Source organism: Chanodichthys erythropterus, chromosome 16 (genome assembly GCF_024489055.1).
Source record: "Chanodichthys erythropterus isolate Z2021 chromosome 16, ASM2448905v1, whole genome shotgun sequence".
Classification (NCBI taxonomy): domain Eukaryota; kingdom Metazoa; phylum Chordata; class Actinopteri; order Cypriniformes; family Xenocyprididae; genus Chanodichthys; species Chanodichthys erythropterus.
This window is the reverse complement of record NC_090236.1, coordinates 28,558,691-28,583,114: the sequence shown is the minus strand read 5'-3', so window position 1 is coordinate 28,583,114 and position 24,424 is coordinate 28,558,691. Positions and strand designations below refer to the sequence as shown.

At 35.1% G+C, this 24,424-nt stretch overlaps 3 protein-coding genes across 5 annotated transcripts; all 3 read left to right on the top strand.

Annotated features, from left to right (window-relative positions):
- Positions 1-156: 156 nt before the first annotated feature.
- Positions 157-5,319, top strand: yipf1 (Yip1 domain family, member 1). The gene is made up of 10 exons (XM_067362713.1): positions 157-235; positions 399-453; positions 796-845; positions 1,049-1,200; positions 1,288-1,368; positions 1,605-1,692; positions 1,784-1,900; positions 2,994-3,160; positions 3,309-3,491; positions 4,314-5,319. Exons 3-10 carry the CDS (start codon positions 812-814, stop codon positions 4,398-4,400), a joined length of 909 nt encoding a protein of 302 aa, XP_067218814.1. The 5' UTR covers positions 157-235; positions 399-453; positions 796-811; the 3' UTR covers positions 4,401-5,319.
- Positions 5,320-5,991: 672 nt separating this feature from the next.
- Positions 5,992-6,738, top strand: zgc:113691 (uncharacterized protein LOC503529 homolog). The gene has a single exon (XM_067364068.1). The coding sequence runs from the start codon at positions 5,992-5,994 to the stop codon at positions 6,736-6,738; it is 747 nt and encodes a 248-aa protein (XP_067220169.1).
- A 737-nt stretch (positions 6,739-7,475) lies between these two features.
- Positions 7,476-17,529, top strand: ndc1 (NDC1 transmembrane nucleoporin). Of its 3 annotated transcripts, XM_067362516.1 has the most exons (18): positions 7,476-7,614; positions 7,905-8,025; positions 10,269-10,370; positions 10,488-10,662; positions 10,990-11,119; positions 11,823-11,931; positions 12,023-12,074; positions 12,173-12,305; positions 12,409-12,501; positions 12,848-12,929; positions 13,010-13,174; positions 13,303-13,575; positions 14,021-14,133; positions 14,366-14,416; positions 16,098-16,161; positions 16,245-16,345; positions 16,432-16,592; positions 16,755-17,529. In XM_067362516.1, exons 1-18 carry the CDS (start codon positions 7,576-7,578, stop codon positions 16,816-16,818), a joined length of 2,028 nt encoding a protein of 675 aa, XP_067218617.1. In that variant the 5' UTR covers positions 7,476-7,575; the 3' UTR covers positions 16,819-17,529. The 3 variants fall into 3 exon arrangements, with proteins under 3 accessions (XP_067218617.1, XP_067218618.1, XP_067218619.1); XM_067362517.1 differs by lacking the exon at positions 14,366-14,416; XM_067362518.1 differs by lacking the exons at positions 7,476-7,614; positions 7,905-8,025 and adding an exon at positions 9,169-9,305.
- Positions 17,530-24,424: the final 6,895 nt, after the last annotated feature.

The window sequence follows — 24,424 nt, the reverse complement described above, 5'->3', positions numbered from 1 at the left end:
TTATTTTTATTTGATTATTTTGCTATTATTATTATTATTATTATTTTCATTCAGATGTTTTCTCTGAACCACAAGGAAAAAACACCAGATTTTAAAATAATTTGAACATTATTATGGGCAACTTTTATTCTGCTACGCATCACTGGCATTATCTATTTCCGCGTTTCCATTTCTTCAACTTCAAAACAAAGTTTAAGCGGTTTAAGTTCCTGAAACATTCAAGAAGCTTTTACTGGTAAGTTTATTTAACACGACGACAACATTAGAAGTCCTATTTTGCTATAATTACATGTATGTAAGGCATCTGAGAGACTGCATCTTCTAAACACAATTTGTTACGTTATAAGTGCAGTTTTGTGTTTCTGCTGTGATATCCGCATACGTCTGATTGTCAACAGGTTTACAGTGTCTCACTCCTGCTATACATGTGATCAGGACACTTCAATTACAGCAGTGAGTTCATATATGGTTCATATGTTCCGTAAATCTTAATACTTAAAGGGAAAGTTCTATCATCACGTAACTTTACTCACCCATAAGAAAAATGTTAGGAATATTGACAGCCTCCCATTCGTTGTATAGAAAGAAGATACAGTTAAAGTGAATCGTGACTGAGACTGTCAGTCGCTCACATTCTGCCTAATATATCCTGTTGTGTTCCATATAATAAAGAAAGTCTTATTTGAAACAGATTAAGTCATTTTGGGTGAACTATCCCTTTAACAGCCTACAGTATCAACAACATTAACTAAAGCTTGTCTTCTTCTCATCTTCTACTGATGCCTTCATTCACAGAGCACATAGACCTGTGATGGCAAATACTGATTTTCACCTACAATTTCAAGGTGAATACCCTAATATTTCACAACATATCACATATATATAATGTGTGTATATATATATATATATATATATATATATATATATATATATATATATAATGTGTATGTATGTGAATTGTAACTGTTCATTTAGCATACTAATAAATAGGACATTGTGGTGTCTGCCTCTTGAAATTTTTCCAAAAATATTTTCTATATTGTGCTAGAATTTGAAGATGATCAAGGATTCATTGAAAGTAACCAAGGTGCCACAACAGTGACCATCGATGACCCCGTTAAATCACGAAAACAACGAAAAGCTACTGGAACTGCACTTGAAGAAGAGACTGATCCATTGGACAGCAATGACAAAACTGAGGTCAGTCGAATACAATCATGAAAATCTGACATCTTCATTTCCCCAAATGGGACAGTGAGTCAAAATATATGTTCCTTTATCAAACAGCTTCTGTCAGGTGAAAGAAAAAGTGCACCCTTCTGGACGTTTGAGTTTTACCAAACATTGTTCGATGTGGACAGCCATCAGGTCAGGATTCACCACTCACACTACAGTGATTGTCAATTTTAAACAGTTAAAAAGCATTCATTATGTATTTCAGAAACACATTTTCAGGTCTTTCTTATCCTTTTTAAATATAAAATTGTATTCATTGTTGAAATTAAATGAAAACATGAAATGATTGTTTTGTGAAGTGACTGAAAAGTTGGCACCGATATGCTGTCAAGACAACACGGAAATAACTTCTGTTTGTTTATTTATAGGTAAAGAACAGAATAATTGGTTCAATTCTGCCTTGGCCTGGGAAAAACTTTGTTGAGGTCTATTTACGGAGTAACCCGGACCTGTATGGTGGGCTAAATTAAAACTAAACTAAAACTGATTGATTAGAGCAAAGAGAAAGAAGTTACTAAAAGGTTGAATGAATATGTTTTTATTCTAGGACCTTTTTGGATCTGTGCAACTCTGGTTTTTGCCATCGCTATTAGTGGAAACATCTCAGATTTTCTTGTGAACTATGGTCAGCCGAAGGTGAAATATGTGCCAGACTTCAGGAAAGGTTAGATATGTTATTTGAAATAATATTGTGTTTTAAATAACAACATTTTTTACCATTTTAATATATTTTAACATGTCATATATTCCTGTTGAATTTTCAGCATCATTACTCCAGTCTTCAGTGTTACATGGTCCTTCAGAAATCATTCTAATATGCTGATTTGGTGCTCCATAAGGATTCGGTCACATTTTATATAAGGGTCCCATTATCAACATTTAACTAACTATTAACTATGACTTTTGCTTCAATAAACTCCTAAATACTGCTTATTAATTGTTAGTAAGGTAGTTGTTAAAGGATTAGTTCACTTCAAAATTAAAATTCCCTGATAATTTACTCACCCCTATGTCATCCAAGATGTTCATGTATTTCTTTCTTCAGTCGAAAAGAAATTTGAGAAAAAAATTCCAGGATTTTTCTCCATATAGTGGACTTCAACAGGGACTAACGGGTTAAAGGTCCAAATTGTTTCAGTGCAGCTATAAAGTGCTTTACATGATCCCAGCTGAGGAGTAAGGGGATAATAAAGGATGTAGGACTAATAAGTGATCTAGGGAAACGATCAGTCATTTTCTAAATAAATAAAAAATGTATATACTTTTTAACCACAAATGCTCGTCTTGCACTATAGCTCTGTGATGCGTGTCCCCGACCTCATGCATTATGTAGTCAGGTTGGAAAGGTCACGCGTGATGAAGGCGGAAGTACCGACTCAGTGTTTACTAAGCGAATATGCAAAGACTAAAGTCAGATGAAAAAAAGGTAAAACAACGATGTCGGACGATTTTGAATTTGGAGGAGAAAATGAGAAAAATTTGTTTTTCGCCCGACTCTGTGATGTATAATATGGTTGTGCATACAGAATAAGGCATTAATATGTGCTAAGTACTAACAAACAGCCAATATCCTAGCTAATAGGATAATATGCATGCTAATAAGCAACTAGTTAACAATGAGAATTGGACCCTAAACTAAAGTTACCAGGATTCAGGATGAACAGAAAGAAAGAAAATTACCAAAGTGACCCAAACAAAATAGCCCCCTTTGTGCTGACCCTAAAAAAATGACCCTGGTCCTCTTGATTGTTTTCCAGTAACCATGGCAGCCACAGCAATCTACAGCTATGCATGGTTAGTGCCTTTAGCTCTATGGGGTTTTCTCACCTGGCGAAATAGGAAGATCACAAGCCTGGTGTCCTACTCCTTCATGCAGATAGTCTGTGTCTATGGTTACTCGCTCTCCATCTACATCCCTGCTGTGGTGAGTAGTATAACCATAATATATGCATTCATATAATATGCATTAATCTGTGCATAATTAACACATCTGATAGTTTGTTTTCAAGCATTCTGTTATTATTTTAGAGATAGCGTTTATTTACTTGTTTGTGTGCCTTTGTGAAAAACAGATACTGTGGATAATACCAAATGAAGGGTTGAGGTGGTTCTCCATCGTGGTAGCGTTGTGTCTCTCAGGATCTGTGCTGGTAATAACATTCTGGCCAGCCATCAGGGACGACAAACCAAGGGTCATCATAGCGATAATAGCCACCATCGTGATTCTTCACGTCTTACTTGCGGTTGGTTGCAAGGTACGTTTTTTTAAGAATTCTTGTATATTATAAATGAATGTGTTTCTTACAAATTATATATCTATTATTTCAAAATATGTAAAATACATATTCAGGATGCACAATATTTAACTAAGCAGTGTCAGTCCATATTGGAAATTTAATTGTGCAAACTCATTTTCCCTATTATTACCTTTGCTGTCCCCTAATAGTTCATTTTTAAGATCCTAATATTTAATAATAATAATGTTAAATGTTTAATCTTTAACAGATCTTTAGCAAAAATAAATTATCCATCTTTCACACTGTACATTATGATGTTGTAACGTCTAAATGGAATGGAAGCATTATTATTTTTTTATGTTTAATTTATATATATTATAGTATTATATTATAGAATTGTAATATTGGCCATAACATGATAATAATTATTGGCTTATATGTATCTTAATATCACTGCATCCCTAATATGTATGCATATGATGCAACATATTAGATAAAACTTTATTAAAATTGCATTTTTGGAGTGTTGATTTAATAACAGTAAAGTTGTAGCTGAAGCAGCTCAACATCAGAATTCCGACACTGCTTTTTTGCAGCATTAAAGGATCAAACGGTTTGGTGTCAAATGTGTTTTCCCAGTGGAGGGGTGTGTTCTTGGAAACAATGGCAATAGTCACTGACTGGCTTGGAAATGTGCCAGTGTGTGAGCAGAACAATATCCTTATGGCTATCATGTGCCATCAATTACATTCATTTAATTAGGAAATGCAGTGTTAGCAGAGTTTAAGGAACAAAAGTGCTGTCAAAGTCTGAAAGATTTGTGTCCTCTCTCTTTTTCAGACATGTTTCTTCAGCACATATGAGATGATTCCATTATCAGAGGTTCACAATAAGACATTGAAGGCAACCAGCACTTTATCATCCTGAATTACAGCCTTGGGTAAATACAGGACTTCAGTGATGGGGCACTCTCATGACTGCTAAACTGTTTTAATAGTGATGAAATGGCATAGAAATGCCAGCATTTTTAAATGAGCCAAGTGTCATTTGATTGTAGCAGCTAATGGGAAAATAAGACAGTTTGGCAATTTGGCAAGATGTTAACATGAGACAAGACTTCCTGTACATAATCTGTGCTCCTCGAGAGACTGTTATTCTTCTGTAATTGCAGCTTCTCCTCTTGCCTTATTAGAGAGAATCAGGTATCTTGATAATGAGATTGTGGGCTGTCTGGATTTCTTCATCTTATACTCTGTGAGGGTCAAGTCTTAATTTTGATGGGGTTATGTTTGTAGGTGAGTAGCGAAACCTTGAGATAATCATCTACAACATGTTTAAAGTTTTCTGATTTGAGGTTCAGACACATGTTACTGTTACAAAGCAGAGGACGTGTATATACGGTGTAGCTGTGGTTTAAATATTTATGTGATAATTGAGCTTGAGATGGTTTTCAAAAGGGTCACTCTCCTGTTTCTGCCACTTTGGGACATGTACATGTACTTAAAATGTTTTAAAACACTACAGTGCCAGCAGAAAAGAGGCATGGAAAAAGAAAATAAAATGTGTTAAATTGCACATAGACACATACATTGATTACATATTCCATTATAATGAAGTAGGAAGTCAAAGCTAGAGTTTATTTAAATATTTTATATTTAAATATTCAGTTCTCTACGATGGCCATTGATTTTATTTTATTATTTTTTTCACTGTTTATTTGTAACAAGATATTTGTCTCTTTTCTTTAAACTAGATACTTGTCGATAAAATGCCAAGAACAATTAACTGTATTCCAAGATGTCACGTTGTAATAAATATTTAGCAGTTTTTTTGTTGTTGTTGTTGTCCTCATTTAAAATTATATGCAAATAGTATAAAGTTTTGTTTTTCCATTTATCATGTCTGAATGATTGGTGGTGATATTGACAGCCAATAGTTTTGGTGCAGACCAAAGCATTTCATTCTCAGCATCAAGATTCAGGAACAAAGGTTTATTGTCATAGATAAAATCTATCTTGTCTTTGATGTCAGGATTTGATACAGTGCAACGTTTCGTATATCTCGTTTCGAGCACCATCAACAGACTTTTAATCTTTATTCATCAAAGTCATTAGATTAATTAGATAATTTTTTTTTTTAAGTTGGCACTGGCGTTATGAAATGGCTGAGCTGCATTTTCCAAATTAACGAAGAAAATTTGTGTCACTTGAAACTGTGCCAATGTGTGGTGTGTCCTAATTAATGGTTATTCTAGCCTTAGCTTAGAGTTACACCGAAGCTGCCTCCCAAACTTATAACCTTTGTGGCGGAATGTCAGCTTCACAAGTCACTGTTTCCCTTTACACCGTGGATTAAAAATAAGGAGGCTTTATTTTTTTGGATCACTGAATTCTCAGGTATCTGCTGACATTAATTTAATGACTTGCAAATGGAAACTCTATTTAAAGAGACTTTGACCTGACGACCTCTATCAAGGAACATGCCTTTTCAATACTGCATTTAAGACTGCAAATGAATGATGGCTGGGAAAGTGGAAAAGGTATCCAAATACGAAACTTTAAAGCTTTTGGAAAAGTGCAGGAAGGAAAGAGACGACGCTTTGCACCGTGAGAATGTGATGAGGGAGAAAATGAGACAATATGAGTCTCGAATGAGATCAACCGAAGCGCTCAAACAGAAACTGAAGCAGTTGACTTTGGACAACAAGGAGCTGAGGAAACAAGTGAAGATCCTGAGGGCTGAAATTGGTTTGGAGTCCAGTCCTAAGTTTCACGGTAAAACCACAAAGGATATAATCAACGACCTGCATGAGAAGGAGCGCGAGTGCAATTCACTTGTTGAAAAAGCGGGCAAATTAAGTTTGACAATTGATGAATTAACATCTGAACTGGCCAACACCGTCACCTCAAAGACTCTACTGGAGGACCAAGTCCAGTCCCTGCAACAGAACCTGAAGGATATGACCAACAATCAGCGACGTCTTCTGAAGCTTTGGGAGGATAAGAAGGCTCAGCGGGAGCAGCTTTCACTGCCCGCCATACCGCAGAGACCCGGGCAGAAGCCGGTGGTGCATAAAGGCGTCCAGACGGAGATGTCCATCAGTTCAACCCAGATATTACCCACTAATGCGTTTGAGACTAAGACCCGCCGAGAGATCGATAAAAGCAGAACTAATCTGGAGAGACGCAGCATCACTTTAGCAAATGGCACTCATCGAGAGAAAAACGCGTTAATTCAGAATGAACCGAAGGGAATACACAACTGACAATAACATGTTTGTGTCTAAAATACAGCATTATAATGCTATAAAATAAATGTTATTTTAAAACGTTTAAATAATTAAGAAATAACCTGATAGAAACATATTTGAAGACTGTATGTTATTGTAATCACCATAGTTATTTCTTATGTATTGGCTCATTATTACATTTTTTAGACTGCTGTTTGATGTAATGCCCACAAAACGTGTATTACTGTGTAACATTAAATATAAAATGTATTTATTTTCATTTCCTCTCTCTTTAATTAGGGTAATGCAATTGATATGCCTACAATTCATTAATCTATATCATGTCATTCATTTATGATAAAAAATAAGACTATTAACGTTATATTAATTTATATTTCAAGTAAAAGAATGGCTATAAAAATGACTGTTTAAAGTGATAATCTACGTTACCCAAAAATGTAAATTATGTCATCGTTTACTCTCCCTCATGTTGTTCCCAAACCTGTAAGTTATAACTTATTTATTTCTCTGCAGAACACAAAAGAAGATATTTTGAACTTTGAAAACCGTTGACTTCCATTATGGGCGATGGACGCATTTCTCAGACATTTCTCAGAATATCTTCTTTTATGTTCCACAGAAGAAAGTAAGTCATATACAGTTCTGGAACTACACGAGGGTGAGTAAATAATGACACAATTTCAATTTTGGGGTGAACTATCGCTTTAAGTGTGATTGTACTCAGGCAGTAAGTCAGACGCACTCGCAGCGGTCCTTATGAGGTCCTTCGAATGTGTGGCGCGGGTACTATCTTCACTTTTGCCATGTTGATATGGATTTTACTCAAGTGATGCACAACTGAAGCGTGACAAAATGTTTTCGCTAAAACAGAATTGTTGGTTTATAAAAAAGGTAAGGACTGGTTAAATATAAACCGTGTTTAAAGAACTAGACGGTAACCAACCAACTAGAAAGTTAGTATTAAGTCGACAGTGACATCTGAACTTCATTGTTATAGCGACATGTTTTGTGCGCTTTCGTGTGTGTTTATGATAACTTAATACAGTATTAATTTATATTAGTTATATGTGTTAACTTTTAAATTTATAATTGAAGAAAGATTGTATTTGCGACAGGCTTACAAGCAAAGGTGTATGAAATGTCCCTGTACTAGACCAAATTCTCATCTTGTTTATTTTCAGGTTGTAATATGGAGGGCGGTGTCGAGTATCGCATGGTCAGTGCTTCTCTTGCCCGTGACAACGGCAGTCTTTGTGCTCTTGAGTAGATTCAACCTGTTTCACCCCATCCAATGGATTTCAGGTGAGGAAGAGAGCAAGACTGTCTCACAGAAGTTACTGATACCGAGAAGTGCTGGAGTGTGAATCCATTATTTATATAAGCAGTAGTTCTGACCTTAAAGGATTAGTTCACTTTCAAATTAAAATTTCCTGATAATTTACTCACTCTCATGTCATCCAAGATGTTCATGTCTTTCTTTCTTCAGTAGAAAAGGAATTAAGGTTTTTGATGAAAACATTCCAGGATTTTTCTCATTTAAAACACACATATATACATATAGAATGCTGTATTAAACAATTTTTTAAGGGGACAAAATAAATAAAAAATCATCTCCATTGCGAATTCCAAGTGATCAAGGGCTTTGGACGTTCCAGTTCAGCCCATTGCAAGGGTTCCGCCAGTAGTGGGCACTCGTGCAACGTAAGCAATGACTTACATCCGAGTCAACGAGACAGAGTGAAGTTAGCGAGGGAAGGGCATTTAAAAAACGAACTGGAACGCAGCCTTGAACTAGCTCTCTTCTTCTTCTCTATTAGAATTCTGGCAGACACTGCTAAGTGTATTACTGCCCTACACAGGTCAAAGTTTGAACTAACTGTTATATACTTGCACTAGCATATTGTATATGACAATTTAGTTCAAACTTTGACTTGTGGAGGGCATTAATACACTTAGCAGTGTCTATACTGCTGGAATTCAAATAAGAAGAGAGCTAGTTCAAGATGAGCATTTATGGTTAAAATGCATTAAATTTGTAATTTTTTTTAGAAAATGAGTGATGGTTTCTATAGATAAGACCCTTATTTCTCATCTGGGATCGCTGTAAACTGTAATTTTGATCTTCAACTGTTTGGGCTCCATTGAAGTCTACTATAAGGAGAATAATCCTGGAATGTTTTCATCGAAAACCTTAATTTCTTTTCGACTGAAGAAAGAAAGATATGAACATCTTGAATGACATGGGGGTGAGTAAATTATTAGGAAATTTTAATTTGAAAGTGAACTAATCCTTTAAGGGACATCATACATCATGTGCTAAACCTTGTAAAGCCGTGCATATGAAATAATAGTCTGGAAAATAGTTTTTTTAATGCATATTTGTTTTATGTTTTGTATTATATTTGTTCAAACAGGCTTTTATATCCCATATTGTTGGTACACTGGAGGAGGAAATAAACTGTCCAAACTGAAAAAATAATCACATTCAATTCACATTTATTTGTATAGTGCTATTTACAATACGTCGCTTCAGAACAGCTTTACAGATTGCTTGTTTTTCAACATTCGAATTATGTAATCAGGTAATTTATTTATATATATATATATATTTTTTTTTTTTATGAATATCAGTTGTCACTCTATATCTCCCAATAATGTTTTAGTAAGATGATATTTAAATGCTTAGTTTTATGATCAAAGCTCTGTAGTGTTTTTTTGTTTTTTTTTTTTTTTTTTTTTTTGGGTGGCAGATACAATGATGATTGTGAGATGTACAAATAAACCTTCCTTAAAAGCTATATCATATCCATACATACATTTTAACATGATTTTTCTAAACAATGATGTATGGATAATCAAGTAAACCTAAGTTGCTTCAGTCCAGTAAGTTTTCATCTTGAACTATTACAAACATTATCATTAACCTTCCGGCGTAATAATCAAGGAACTTTGCTGCCGTACCATAGGTGCAGCAGGTGCAATCATAATACGCAGCACCTCTCACAAATGTCTCCATGGTTGCAAGGCACGCTCCCTGTGCAAGCAGGGGGTCACAGGCGGTGTGTGACATCATTGCGCCTGCTGCAGTTCCTTTATTATTACACCAGAATGAGAGTATAGTTCCTAGCCATATCGGCCTAGAAAATCACAACTTTTTATTTTCCGTCGGTCTTAGTACATGATGTAACTACAGAAGAGTCAAGTTTTAAATGGGAAAAATATTGAAACTCTCTGGTCATTTTTGAGGATGATGCTAATGGTCTAATTAGATTCAATGAACTATGCTAAGCTATGCTAAAAGTGGTACCGCCAGACCCGGAGATCAGCTGAATGGATTTGAAAATGGTAAAACTCAACTGTTTAACTCTAGGGGAGTTGGAAAATGAGCCTATTCTCAAAAAAAGTGGAGTGTTCCTTTTAAGGTGTACAATTTATGAACTTTCTGTCAGATGACAGAAGGCATGTATTGTAGAGGCCTTATTTTTTTGGCTTTATGGTTAATATCTGAATTGCCCTTTAGTCAGCATCTCAAACATTGCTTTCAGAATGCACAAGTCTTCTTACGGCCCCAAGCACCATCTTTTCCCTTGTCGTGCTGTGTGGAGTGGTTCTGATGACTGGCTTTTTCAACCTGGAGTTCTACACTTGTGAGTAAACTAACTAGATTTGTCTTTCATTGTTCTGCAAAATCATTTAACTTGCAATTTTTGCACTGAATTACACATTATGCTGATTATTTATTTCACTTTTTGTGTTTTTCTAAGTGGTTCCTTCCATTCCGTGTTCACGTGTGGCCCTTCTGGGGACAGTGCTCCACCCGCGACAGTGTGTCCATTCTTTGGTCTACTGCACCATGGGCATGCTGGTAATGTGGTGTGCGTCCGTTACCATCGGTGGACGTTACAGCACTCTAGGAACTCCCTGCAGGCAAAGTGAGAGGTGGGTTATGACCTGATTCTGTTCGTCCCACATACAATGATCCGTCGACATTCTCGGAGGATCATGTTTCAGTAATTGCATTCTAGGTGCTGCAGTTCTTTCGTCCCCAGACGAAGTGATTGACTTGCATACAGTTATCCTAAGTTGTTTTAATTAACACTGTGAGTAATCCTATCTCAAAATTACCAGGAGGGCATTCTTACTCTAATATAGGCCAAGTGCACCTCTACAATGCAAATGAAATGCATTCTCTGTCTGTGATTGGTTTTTAAGGACAAATCTTTTTGTAACCAATAACTGTCTTTTATTTTATGTTGGCTTTTCTAGCGGTGAATTCATGACCTGTCTGAATGAGTATCATCTCTTTCTTCTCCTGGCTGGGGCCTTCATGGGATACAGTCATAGTTTTTTGGGAGTGGTTCAGAATATGTACTATGTGTCCTTTCAACCTATACAAGTAAGTATTTGGCTATTCAGATCAGTTGCTAAATGTCATGCGTAGTGGTCTTCTGATGTGGATTTTTTTGATGGCCCATGCCAATATCTTAGAGAGCAGGGTGGCCGATATAAAATATATCAGACTTTTTAATTTAAAGATTGTAAATAACATGCATAACAATTGCTGCCATTAAATTTATATTTATTTTACATAATATTTAGTAAAATATTTAGAAATATATAAATATTTTGATAACGTGATTAAAATATATATATTATAATTTATTTTTTTTGTTAGTGTAGTTTAATTATTATTTATCAGATATTCAAATACTTGTTTAAATTATATAAATGTGTTTTTGCTATAGTCAATGGAAAAATTATTTGTCTTTGAGACAGAACTCTTAATCAACAACTCTAAATTAATGATGGAGAAGAAGGGTGCTAGGTTCAAAACACTGTCAAAATAAAAGTCCTGCTTCTCACCGGCCAAACAGAAAAACTTTATGGCCAATGCTGGTAATTTAAAAAAATCAAATATTAGCCAATATTTTGTCCTTAGGTATATCAGTCCACCACTATTTCTACTATCTCATATTCAATATTTGATTGTTGCAAAAGTCTTGTAGAAGGATTGAATGAGAATTAACTGAATCATTAATGCTTTGATTAATAAGTTATCAATGCAAAACTGCTTTGTCCCTCCCACATTGGTGGTGAAGCAATACAAATATCCACGGTTCAAGGGCTGTCTACCAGCGGTGGTGAAGTGCAGTGTTATTCAATCCTTATATTCGGCCAGGAATTTTGCTGCTCTCTATTTCTTTTTTGGTAAGTTACAATGATGATCAGAGATGCATCCTCTAAAGTTCGTCTATTTTCCTGTTAGAATCTCTTTTAAATGTTGTTTTCACTTCCTCAGGGTATGTTCCTAAGACCTGGATCTCCAGCACACTTAATTTACAGATAGACAGGTCAGATTTGGAATATTTAATAGTTAATTAATATGGTCTAAAGTAAAATATATTCATGAATATTCATGATTCTTTATATCCCTTTTGCTACTTTACAGTTCTCTCCAACCACTGGATTCATTGACTGGACTTATAGACTTCTCCCTCCTGTACCACCTGGCGATCAGTGGCACTTTCCTATACCTAACCTGGTACCTCACTGTGCTTCTCTTCAGGATTTATGTCACAGAGGTACTTGAATGTGAAGGTTCAATTCTAGGATATATGAAAGCAATTTGTTTTACTCTAGTACCCGTTTTGAAAATGATTCTGATGGCTTGTCGTGCATCTTCAGGCCTACAGTTTTCCAGTGCAGTCCACATTTACTGAGGATGCAGAGCAATGTCTGCCCAAAGTTTTGGCTGAGAAGAACACTTTAGTCATGAAGGTCAGTTTAGTTTTCTTCCTTCATTTTAAGAAACACTTAGTTTCCATGGTCAGAGAATTCTCAAATCATGATTTATAGGCTTATGGAAATTAATAACATTGTTATGGGAATTTCCATAGTGAATGTAATTTTTTTTTTTTTTTTTTGCTAACTATAATTATCTGTTGAATATTTCTTTTTGTGAGTACAACCTCTGTAAAATTATTATTTAAAAAATTTGCTATCGAATTGGTTATTGGTTTTGAATTTGGTCAAAATTCATGGTCAAAACGAATCCTAAATGCCATTATTGATGCTTGTTTGCAGATGTTATAGATCCTTAACTAATTAATTGACTGTTTCACAGTTTTTGGCTCTGCAAGACCTGGCTTTGTTATCGCAACATTCTCTCTCACGTAGACTGGAAGTCTTCAGTCTGAGTCAGCCAGGTACAAACTGAAAACTTTAAAAAAAACATGAAACTCAGTCCTTTTCTTCCCTGGTAAACTAATGTAACCTGTACATGTAGGTGGTCACCCTCATAACTGGAATGCCATCAGTAAAGAATGTCTGTCTTTGCTGAGTGAGCTGACACACAGACTGGTGGCTCATCAGGATGCGGTTGCCTCTAATGGCCGAGTTAAATCTCAATCTGCCAGCAGTGACACCAGATCAGTCTCTTCAAGCAGCTCAGGTAAGGCCGCTTGGATGGCATCCAGCAAGGGCAAAACTGAACAGTTAAGTCCAGCACTGCCCTTGGTAATATACTAGAGCAATCAAGCTGCCAGAGAGGGTGATTTTATTTTTTTCTTATATCTGTAGTGATGTCAGGAACAGAGGACATTCCTGAGACTCCCCGACTTAGTGTCCCACTAAGGACCCCGGGTTCAGTCTTCAAGTCATCGGTGGGTGGTGTGCATAGCTCTCTGACAGCTCCTTTCACAGCTCCTTTCACCTCAGATGCGGATAGCCCTTTCTCTTCCCCTGCTATTCGACGTCTGGTTGGCCAACAGGAACCCCAGTCTCCCTGGTTTGGTACTGTACAAAGCCCCCACGTCATGAGGAGGGGTCCCAAACTTTGGAGTGCCTCCACAGGTGAAGCAGATTGATTAAAACTATAACAATGAATTTTAAAAACATGTAATTCCATATGAATAAAATCATATGTATACCTTTATTTAATTATTTAGTATTTAAAAATAAAAATAACTTTCTATTGTTTTCATTGTTAAATAATAGATCATTAAAAATAGTTTTTTTTTTTTTTTTTGTTAAAAAATAATTTAATTCATATGAAATTATTTGCTCAATTATTTGAGTAATTTTTATTTAAAAAATGTTTTAACTGAAAATGTATTTTAAAATTATCCATTTATTTTTTTACATAATGAAAAAATATATTAGAAAGGATTTTATAATAATTTTATTATAAAGATGTATGGACTCTTTGTGAGAAGCCAAAAAAAATGTACACACTTGGGACAACAACTCTCTATCATACTGTAATATAACTTAGCCTATTTCTTTATTTTCACTTCAGAGTCACAAACCAATGGTAGTCCTCCGGCCTCCCCCGCCACTGTTTCTAGTCCTCCGGCAGCCAATCAGAAACCCAGCTTCCTGGCCCAGTGGCTGCAGAACAGGAGAGAGCAGGTAGCATCTCCATCTAATCCCACCTGACCTGTAAATTAAGCCTTTATTATTTCTTAGTGTTTTGTTGGTTTCCAAGCATGTGTATCCATAGGAACTGAAACAGACAAGCTTTTGAGTGTCCAGTTTGGTTGCTGGAAAAAAAGACAGTTCACGTTACAATGTGATACCGTTACATGGCCTAGAGACACCTGTTAACTCATGTTCCTGTCATACTCTCAATTGTTCTGCTCAGGTTAAAAGCTTTTTGGCAAAGCGGGTGCTGATAGTGTATTTATTTAACAAGGTAAGGTTAAGCATGCATTACTTGAATGTGGAGATCTGTGTGCAGCAGCATGTTGCATGCCCCCTCAACAGATTTTTAGTTACAGGAAATCATTAATGCATGTCTAGATCCTGCCCATGTTTAAATTAGCACTAACACCATTAGTCTCCCCTGTCCTTCTTGTTCTGTTTCTGTCTAAGACTGTAGTGTTAGATTATAGTGACCCAGTTTACACACAGTTTTAAATAAATAAAACCATGGCATATTACACATTATGCTTTAAAAGTTTTACTTTATACAAAATCAGCTTAATCTTTATATATCCATTATAATACCATTATTAGAGCAACTGTAGATAAACTGGGTCCATATGTTGGGGTGTAGTCAAGACAATGAACTGTCAGGTGAAGGGCTTCCAAACCATTTTGATCAGTGTATATACAGTACATATACTTTCTTGCATGCATCAGATCACTTGTGAAATTTATTTCAGACTAAAAAATAAAGGAATTGACATTTATAATGCACAAGCCTTTTCGCATTTTAAATCTTATTTATTTTTTAAAATTTATTCTTGGTAGCTTTTGTGTATAGTTATCTGAATCAAATGGAAGCTTGTTTCCGCCACTAAATAAAAAAAATTAAAAAAGGTAAGTGCGACTTTCTCAGAATTCTGACTTTTTTAAACTCGCAATTGCATGACATCAAGTCAGAATTGCGTATTATAAAGTCAGAATATATACTCGCAATTGTGACTTTATAACTCTCAATTCTGACTACAATATATATATATATATATACAGACAGACAGACTACATAATAAAACAAAACATGCAGAAATATCAAATACAACAAGAAGATAAGGGGGAGTTATATCTCAGAATTACATTGACTTTAGGGGGTGTTTGATATTTTCCTTTACTCTTCTTTCCCTTCGTCTCTCCTCATATGCTTCTGTCAACACTGTAATATCATGAGTAGTTAATAATAGAAATATTATGGGGTTTGGCATTGATTGGGCTATTTATGGTCGTTCCTGGGGGCGGGGAAGAAGGAATCCTATCTCTTCTGACTTTATAACTCATGACTCTGACTACAACTCACAATTGTGACTATATCACGCAATTCTGACTTTATAACTCATAATTCTGACTTTATAACTCACAATTCTGACTATATCACGCAATTCTGACTTTACAACTCACAATTCTGACTTTATATCACTCAATTCTGACTTTATAACTCACGACTCTGACTACAACTCAAAATTCTGACTTTATATCACACAATTGTGACTTTAAATCATGCAATTCTGACTTTACACCTCACAATTCTGACTCACTCAATTCTGACTTTATAACTCACAATTGTGACTTTATATCACGGAATTCTGACTTTATAACTCACAATTGTGACTTTATATCACGGAATTCTGACTTTATAACTCACAATTGTGACTTTATATCACGGAATTCTGACTTTACATCTCACAATTCTGACTATATCACGCAATTGTGACTTTATATCACAATTCTGTCTTTATAACTCAAAATTGTGTTTGTGTTTGAAAAAGTCTGACTTGTGAGAGAAAAAAATCGCAATTACCTTTTTTTTTTTTTTTTTTTTTTTTTTTATATCATGGCGAACAAACTTCCATTTAATCATGCTTGTTCTATAGTAAAAAGTTTCTTCTATTGAACAGCTTCCAGAAGCCTCTAGCCAAGCTCTTTTTGCTGACAGCCAGGCTCATATCTGGGCTCTCCAAGGTCAGAAATTTTTAAGAGATGCTATCTTACATGCTTATTAGTCTGAATGATTTATTTAGTCTTTTGTTATTTCTTTCTTTAAGGACTATCCCATCTGGTGGCAGCCTCTTTCTCCGAGGATCAGTTTGGAGTGGTGCAGACTACATTACCTAGTATTCTTAGCTGCTTGGTAGTCTTGTTAGAGGTAAATCAAGTCATTTTTGGATGAGCCTATGAATTAAAATGGGGACAGTCTTGATTTATTTGGTTAATCTTACTTATCAATTGTAGGCTGTTGATAGACACTTCAAACTGCCACATGCCTCCAGCAAACCTGCGAGGACTATCTGCAGTATGGGCGATTCCACCTACAAAACTCTAAGGTTTGCACTTAGGGCTGCTCTGAAGACAGCCATCTACAAGATAACTACCACTTTTGGAGAGCACTTGAAGTAAGTCACTTCGTTCTTTGCAGTAATATCGCTGAGAAACATAAACAGGATAAATGTGAACACGCTGTATTTAATAAAATACACAATCTTCCTTTTTTTTTTTTTACAGTGCAGTGGTTCATGTTTACGCTCAATCATGTTGTTAATTTTCTTTGTTTACAGTGCTGTGAATATTTCATCAGAACATAGAAAAAGGATTCAGCAGTTCTTGGAATTCAAGGAATAGTGCACCACACAATGTCTTCCTCTCAGATGTCTTTGGATCAGTGTGTGTGTGTGTCAGGAGAGAAAAGAGACGATGTGCTTGCTTGAAAGGTCTGATATATTGGTGATTAGCACTGTACATCACTCAAGGCCTTATAAAGTATATTGCTTTACAGCCATGTGCTGCACTGTATTTTCCCCTTGAAATCCCAGTCACTTTATAATTAATTTACATCTTTCATGCACAATTTGTTTGTGTATATGTACCTGTGTACTAGAATGTGATGAGAGTTTGACTTCAAAATCATGGTGGGGATTTAAGGTTGAAGATGTCTTCACCTTTCCTTTTCAGTATATTTAAATTTTATTATGCTCCCTTTAGAAAAAATTAGGGAATCAACATTTTTTTTCGTTTTGAATCATTTATTGTTCACGTTCTATGTTTGTGATATTTTTAATAGCACACTGGTTGGATGGTAAATTATCAAAGCCGCATCTGTGTTATGTGGATCGTTATTTACAGGATCATCCCGTTATTAATCTGGTTTCCATAAACATGTTTTGGACATTTGTGATGACAGAGCATCCATTGGGTAATTTGGTTAACGTCAAATATTACCTTTTTGAAACATTTCTATAATTAAATAAACTTTTCTAAAATGTCATTTAAATGCTTGTTGTGAATAAATTTTGCACAGTTCCTTCCATACACAGCAGATGGCGCTGTTTGTATTCTGCGCTACACATCAGTTATAATAAATATTAAATTTAATTGTTTCATGTAATGTAGTTTATTTATTATAATAGGGTTTTACCACTGACCATTATGTAAACTCCCATGCAGGAAAAAAGATTATTTTCTCCACAAGTTCAGTAACACCGAACACTAATGACAATGTTTCCATGGTGATTTCTTAAACGTCAGCCGGAATAAGTGTGGATAAAAGATTAAGGACGTTCTTGTTTCGTAGTTTTGTGCGTAAATATGAGTCGACAGAATAAGTCTCTTCCAATAAAAGTCATTGGCACACTTTTTTTATGGAGCACAGCGACGATAGCCTTAGGATGAGCGTCTGTCTCTAGTTGTCAGTTTTAGCCTATATATTACATTACCGGTTTACACGCCTTAACAACGAGAAGGCGGTTATGTTTAACTTTCAGCCGCTTTTTTAGAGGAAGAGATGAAACAATTTCAAGGTTATGGGTTTGGTCTTCACACCGAGGGAAGGATGGATGAGTCTTTCACACTAGTGTCCGTTTCTGCAGCAGTGGACTAACAGTGTTTCGACTTTGGGTAAGTTTACTGCAGTTTTACCACAGTACATGAAAACAACACTAACCTAAAGTTACATCTGAACTTGTTCACTGTCAAACCATCATATTTTGGGATCAACTTTTTCGGCTAACAATGTTTTCAGTTAATCATGTTTAGTACTAATTTTAAATTATTTTAATGAATGTTTTGCTGTTAGACATACTGAAGTTGAGCATGCTTTTTTTTTTTGTACTTTCCATGTCGAAACTTGGTGTCTACTTCCAAAACACGTTTTCTTTTCTTATTTTCCTCTTTAGATAAACACATTATACTCGATCCAGTAATGTAAAGCACGTCCAGCCTTGTGATTATGAAATATGTGGCTTGGTTGTAGGTCCTGGAAACCACTCAAGGTATTTTTTTTTTTCTTTTTCTTACGAAACACAAACTTGATTTTACAGATATTATGTCACTTTACAGATAATTTACAAAGTAAAGTTTGTGTTAAGATTTCTAGAAATGTATGTTATTAAAGGGATAATTCACCCTAAAACGTTTCTAACAACATGTGGGTGAGTAAATGCCACAGTTGTCATTTGAGTAACTATCTCTTTAAATCCAGTTCCTTTGACCTTAAGATTTTCTTAAAATCATAAAGAAAGAGAGAGAGAGAGATTTGTCTATGGGGAAATAAGAAAAAGACGAGGATATGATGAACATATTTTGATATCCAGTTAAAGCCTGTGACTGTTTTGAATTTATCAGGCAATTAAGAGAAACGTGTGCACATAATGAAAAAATTGCTGCACTCTTCATCCGCTGCCCATGGCTATTTTGTTTTGGTTGAGATGTTAAATACATGATGAAATGGTTTAGGGTTTAGCCTTCACTGTCTCTTGCAAGAGCCTTTTCCCACTGACCAAAACGTTATTCTAGCCCATTTCCTTCTTGTATAATACATTTTGTTTTTCTTGTCCATCTTTGTGGTTTAGTTTTGATGAATATTTAAAATTAAAGTCATCATTAAGGGTTTATGATGGTGTATAACAGTATTTGATTGCCTAACAAAAACCTCAACTGGTTTACATTATCTATCATCATAAGTGCATTGATTCATGCATTTCTCTGTATGTTATTCACATTTTAGGAACAAAAAGAATGAAAGAAAATTTGGTTTTCCTGCACTATTGACTTGTGCAGTGTGGCTGGACCAGCAACAGTTAAGTTTGTGTTTAACAATAGAAAAGTTGGCCAGAAATTGAGAACAAATTGATCAGTTTACTGTGAAAGCCAATTCATGGTCTCACATTGTAACTGAGTTATGTCAAGCAGAGGATAATTTATTTAGAATGGTTTGGTTTGCTTCGCTTCGGGGTGCAATAAAGATTTTAGACATAAATGGAAAGCTAAAGGTTCTGCATTTACCAGGAAGTCGTTCATATAAATATCACTTCATTAATAATGCTAGTTATTGAAATCGTGCTGTAAGAGGTCTTTTTCCTTTTAAGAAAGATCTAAATTTAATGTTTTTGACATTTTTGCTGTTTATTTATAATATAAATGTATATATTTATTTATATAGGGTTGAATATTAAATATTATTTAGAGTGGATTTTTGCTCAACTGCTCAGGCACAAACCCTGAGGCTTCAGTCAGACAAGTCAAGTCACTCCAAATTTGGATTCCAAATGAGAGACTTACGAACATTGAAGTGAATCAACACAAAGTGGGGAAAAAATGCTTAAACCTGTGGCACTTGCAACACCAAGGTCATGGGTTCGATTCCTAGGAAACTGATCAACTAATAAAGTATCTTGAATGCAATTTAAGTGACTTTGGATAAAATAAATGCCAAATTTGTATGTAAATTACGTACTACTACTACTAATTTTAAAGAAATATATTAAATTTATTGTCCTGTTACAGAGTCAGCACCTTCAGCACAGAGAAAACTTAAGTAAATATATTTGAGACTCGTGAAAAAGGATTAAGACTTGACATAGTTTTGGCCTTGAAATAAATAAGACGTGAGTTGACTTGGACAAAAGACTTTAGTCTTGACTTGAATACAGCGTTTGAGACTTGTAAACATGTCTGGTGATTGTTACAGTTTATCTGACAAATAATATATTGTGTTGTAACAAGATGAGATCCAACAACAGGCACCTCTTGTGATTTATATGGAGTCTACTGGCTTTTCACAACCCTTGTTGCATGCCCTGTTAAATTTTTGTAAAATGCTGAACTTCACAGGTGTCTCTTGATTCTCTGTGATGATTTTGTGTTACCAGTATTGTTGCAGAGCTGTAAATCACTGCTGTAACGTTATTTTTATTGGCTATTTAATACTCCGAAAAGTTCCTTTAAACAAACGCTTCAGTGACTGTCAAATCCATTTTCATGTCCATGTAAATGTCTTGAAAGCATTATAGCACTCAGGCTATTTGTATTGCTGTGGTTTTAGTGCGCTCTTAAAATTAATTGAATGTGATGATGATCGTGTTGACAGGGACAGTAAAATAGGACTTTAAGTTTCCCGTTGACTGTGGTTTTAACCGTTTAAAAAGAACCAACCTTACATATTGGGCCATCATGCCTAAAAGCCAAGATTCCATAAACTTTTATGGAATGCTGGGAAATATGATCTGAGACCAACAAGAACACTGTGGGGGATCATCAGATATTTTCACTGCAACAAGCCCAAAAACGTTGCACTTCTGAACACAGATTTTGTTTTTGTGGTGTGTTTTATATAGGTGAAACTCAGAGTTGTCTTTTTATGCACCACTTTTCCTCTACACCCCTGAGAGAGAGTGCACATTTACATTTCAAAGATTTATTTACATTAAGAAAAGTTAAAGGAGCTGAGGTTTGGAAACCTTATTGGAAATACAAGAGGGGAATTTGTTTTTTATATATATGGCTGAGGGGGTTTTAACTGAGGTGTACAAGGCTAGTTAATCCTGGAGCTACAGATGAGACATTATATTTGCAAGTACATCCAAAATCAGCCTTATTCCCATTGTAAAAAAATGGCAAAAAATAAATAAATGTACATGATTGAACATCACATTTTTTCTGTAAAATAATGTAAAATTGATGATTTTTGGCAAGTAAAAACTATGAATTACTAAATGGTGAAAAACGATAAATAAAAAAGATTCCCAGATATCCCTGCGTGACACATCACTTGATTTTATTTTTTATTTTTTTGTCATTTTTGTAATCAGTAATGAGTGCATAAGGTGTTTTGTTTAACATTTTCTGTTATTTAGTTATTATTTTAGTGGCATGTTTTTCCCCGATGTTTTTTTTTTGTCTTGCACCATCTTTTTTATCGACAGGCTACTTGCATTGAACTGATTCATAGTGTTTTTTTTGTTTGTTTTTTCTTCCCCTTCCCTGTTGTGCCACTTGTATTATTAGTGGTTAAAAGCACATTTTAAGGTAAAAAGCAGAATTTAATTTACTTCAAAATAAATATAATTATACCAAAAATGCAAATTGATTGAGCTTAACTTATGTTTCACCCGGAGTATTGCTTTACATTGAATCAATTTTCATTTGTTTGTTGGTCTTCAGGTTTCAAGTTGCTCTTTATTTAAACATTTTAATTTAGTAAATCCATAATCATAGACATTTACTCGACCAGGACCAGAATAGTTTTATTGAAATATGGAATACAAGTCACAACCAATTAGCCGCATGTAATTTAAAGATGTCTCGTCTCCTTAAACGGCAGGCCGTTGGCAGATGTGTGGAGTGTGTAAGGACTGGCTCCACGTACTGTCCGCCCACCGTACTCAGTAGAGAAGCTCTGTCCATGTCTGGTGGTTTGGATTCAACCACTGTCATTTCAGTGGAATTTCCTGGCTTCAGAGTTCAGCTGAGTTTTCTCACAGATTTGCACTTGCTTGTAAATGTTTGGACTGACGAGATGGCAGTGCGGTCGGCTTTAGTCCTTCAGTGATGCGTCCTTCCGTCAGTGCTTTAATAACAGTCGGTAATGTGAGATGCCATGATCCTTTTATATTGTTCATTATTTTGTAAATTTATGTTCCCAGTAACAGAAGTACGCATCCAGACGTATTCCATCAATGTACAAAGAAAAATTGTGCATCCTGGCGCCACATTATGGTCACCTTTTCTACATTTTTAGCATTTCAAATTGCCTTTCAAAGGGTTTGGGGTCAGTAAGATTTTTAAATGTTTTGTTCACAAAGGCTGCATTTATTTGATCAAAAAAAAAAGTAATATATACAATAATGTTAGTATAAAATAACTAGCTTTTCTATTTTAATTTAATTGGTGCCCTAGAACTTTTTTTAAAAAGACGTAATATAAGTCTAAGGTGTCCCCTGAATGTGTCTGTAAGGTTTCAGCTCAAAATACCACATAGATTTTTTTTTTTAATTCATTTTTTTAACTGCCTATTTTGGGGCATAATTAGAAATGAGCCAATTCAGGGTGTGTGGCCCTTTAAATCTGGTGCTCCACGCCCCAAGAGCTCGTTAGCCTTGGGGCGTGCCTTGTCTAATGTCTTTCATGATGTTTGGAACATGGGCTGGCATATGCAAATATTGGGATCGTACACCCCGACCGTTACGTAACAGTCAGTGTTATGTTGAGATTCGCCTGTTCTTCGGAGGTCTTTTAAACAAATGAGATTTATATAAGAAGGAGGAAACAATGGAGTTTGAGACTCACTGTATGTCATTTCCATGTACTGAACACCTTTAAATTGTAATGCATTCCTGTGATGGCAAAGCTGAATTTTCACTCTTCAACGTCACATGATCCTTCAGAAATCATTCTAATATGCTGATTTGCTGCTCAAGAAACATTTCTTATTAACAATGATGAAAACAGTGGTGCTGCTTAATATAATTATGGAAACCATCATATATTTTTTTCAGGATTCTTTGAATAGAAAGTTCAAAATAATAGCATTTATTTCAAATATTTGTTTTGAAACATAAATGTCTTTACTATCACTTTTCAGCCAATTTGTTGAGTCCTTGCTGAATAATAATATTAATTTCTTTCAAAAAACATTTTTTTACTGACCGCCAAACTTTGTATGTGTGATGTATCAGGCCACACCCTCCTATTGCGTAATTGAAATGGACCAATGGCAGTTCAAAGGTGTTTAACAACCAGCGCAATTTTTTTCTGGAAAGCTTGTGCTGGCAAGCTGATTCAAACCACTGAATTGAGCTCCAAGTTTTTTTGGGGCCACATTTTGATCAAAATGACATGACATATTCATTTGTTCTTCGATTTTGCTTGATGTATATCAGGCCCTTTTCATCAGACCAAAATCAGGCAAGTTCTTTTAAGGGGCAATTATATAAGAAACAATAATGAGTTGGGATGCACCGATGACGTATCGGCCGTTAAAAGCAATTATGTTCACTATCGGCCATCAGGCCATTGTTTAAAAACAGCTGATGATCAGGGCTGATTATATGCTGTCAATCAAATGGGGGTGGAAAAGTGTTTAAATAAATCCCCCCGCATCCGGGTCCTAACAATATCTATCTGTGTGGAGTATCGTTACATCAGTATTACAAAGATAAAGCAATGCAAATATTACAAGACATGACATTAAAAAATGTATTAATTATTTGTTTTTCTAAAGTTGTCCAACTGTCCAACAGCGACCCACGGGTAAAGTTACAGTGGGAGGCCGCGGTTTAGTGAGCACTCAGACTGGTGAAATTGAAGGTACATCTTCAAGGTACCTCTGTGACTAGTGTTTACTTAGTTTGATGACTGAAGATCCAAATATAATTTGAGAACAGTTGAATATCAGTTCACAAATAAAATATATTGTTGTCTTTAGTTATTTTGGAATAAATGCTAAAGATACAATACAACTTGCCGAGATGAATCATGTCTCATGTATTCGCTCAATCAGTGTTTCAACCATGGAAAGACATCAATCTAACAGTTTGTTAGTATATAAAATTAATTTATAAAAATAAATAAAAATAAAAAAAATTGGAGAGGAGCTTATTTATTGTTGTTTGTATATGTATGTTTGAATAAATTTGACATGAAGACAAATGTTTATGAAAACATATTATATAATTCTGAATAATCTGCATCTTATAATGAATAAATAAATGTATACATACAACTGACAAAAAACCAGCTTCACAAAGAATACTTAATGATGGCAATTTCCAATCTCTCTTGGCTCTGCAAGCATCAATTTTGAACATCCAGTGTTATGGCAATACTGTTTGATGTGAGTAATGATTTGTAAGAGCATTATGACCGATTTCAGGGGTTTGGATGAGAAAGTGATATTTTAGATTGAATAAAATAACTGTCTGGATTTTGTCACAGCAGTTAAAACATCATTGCA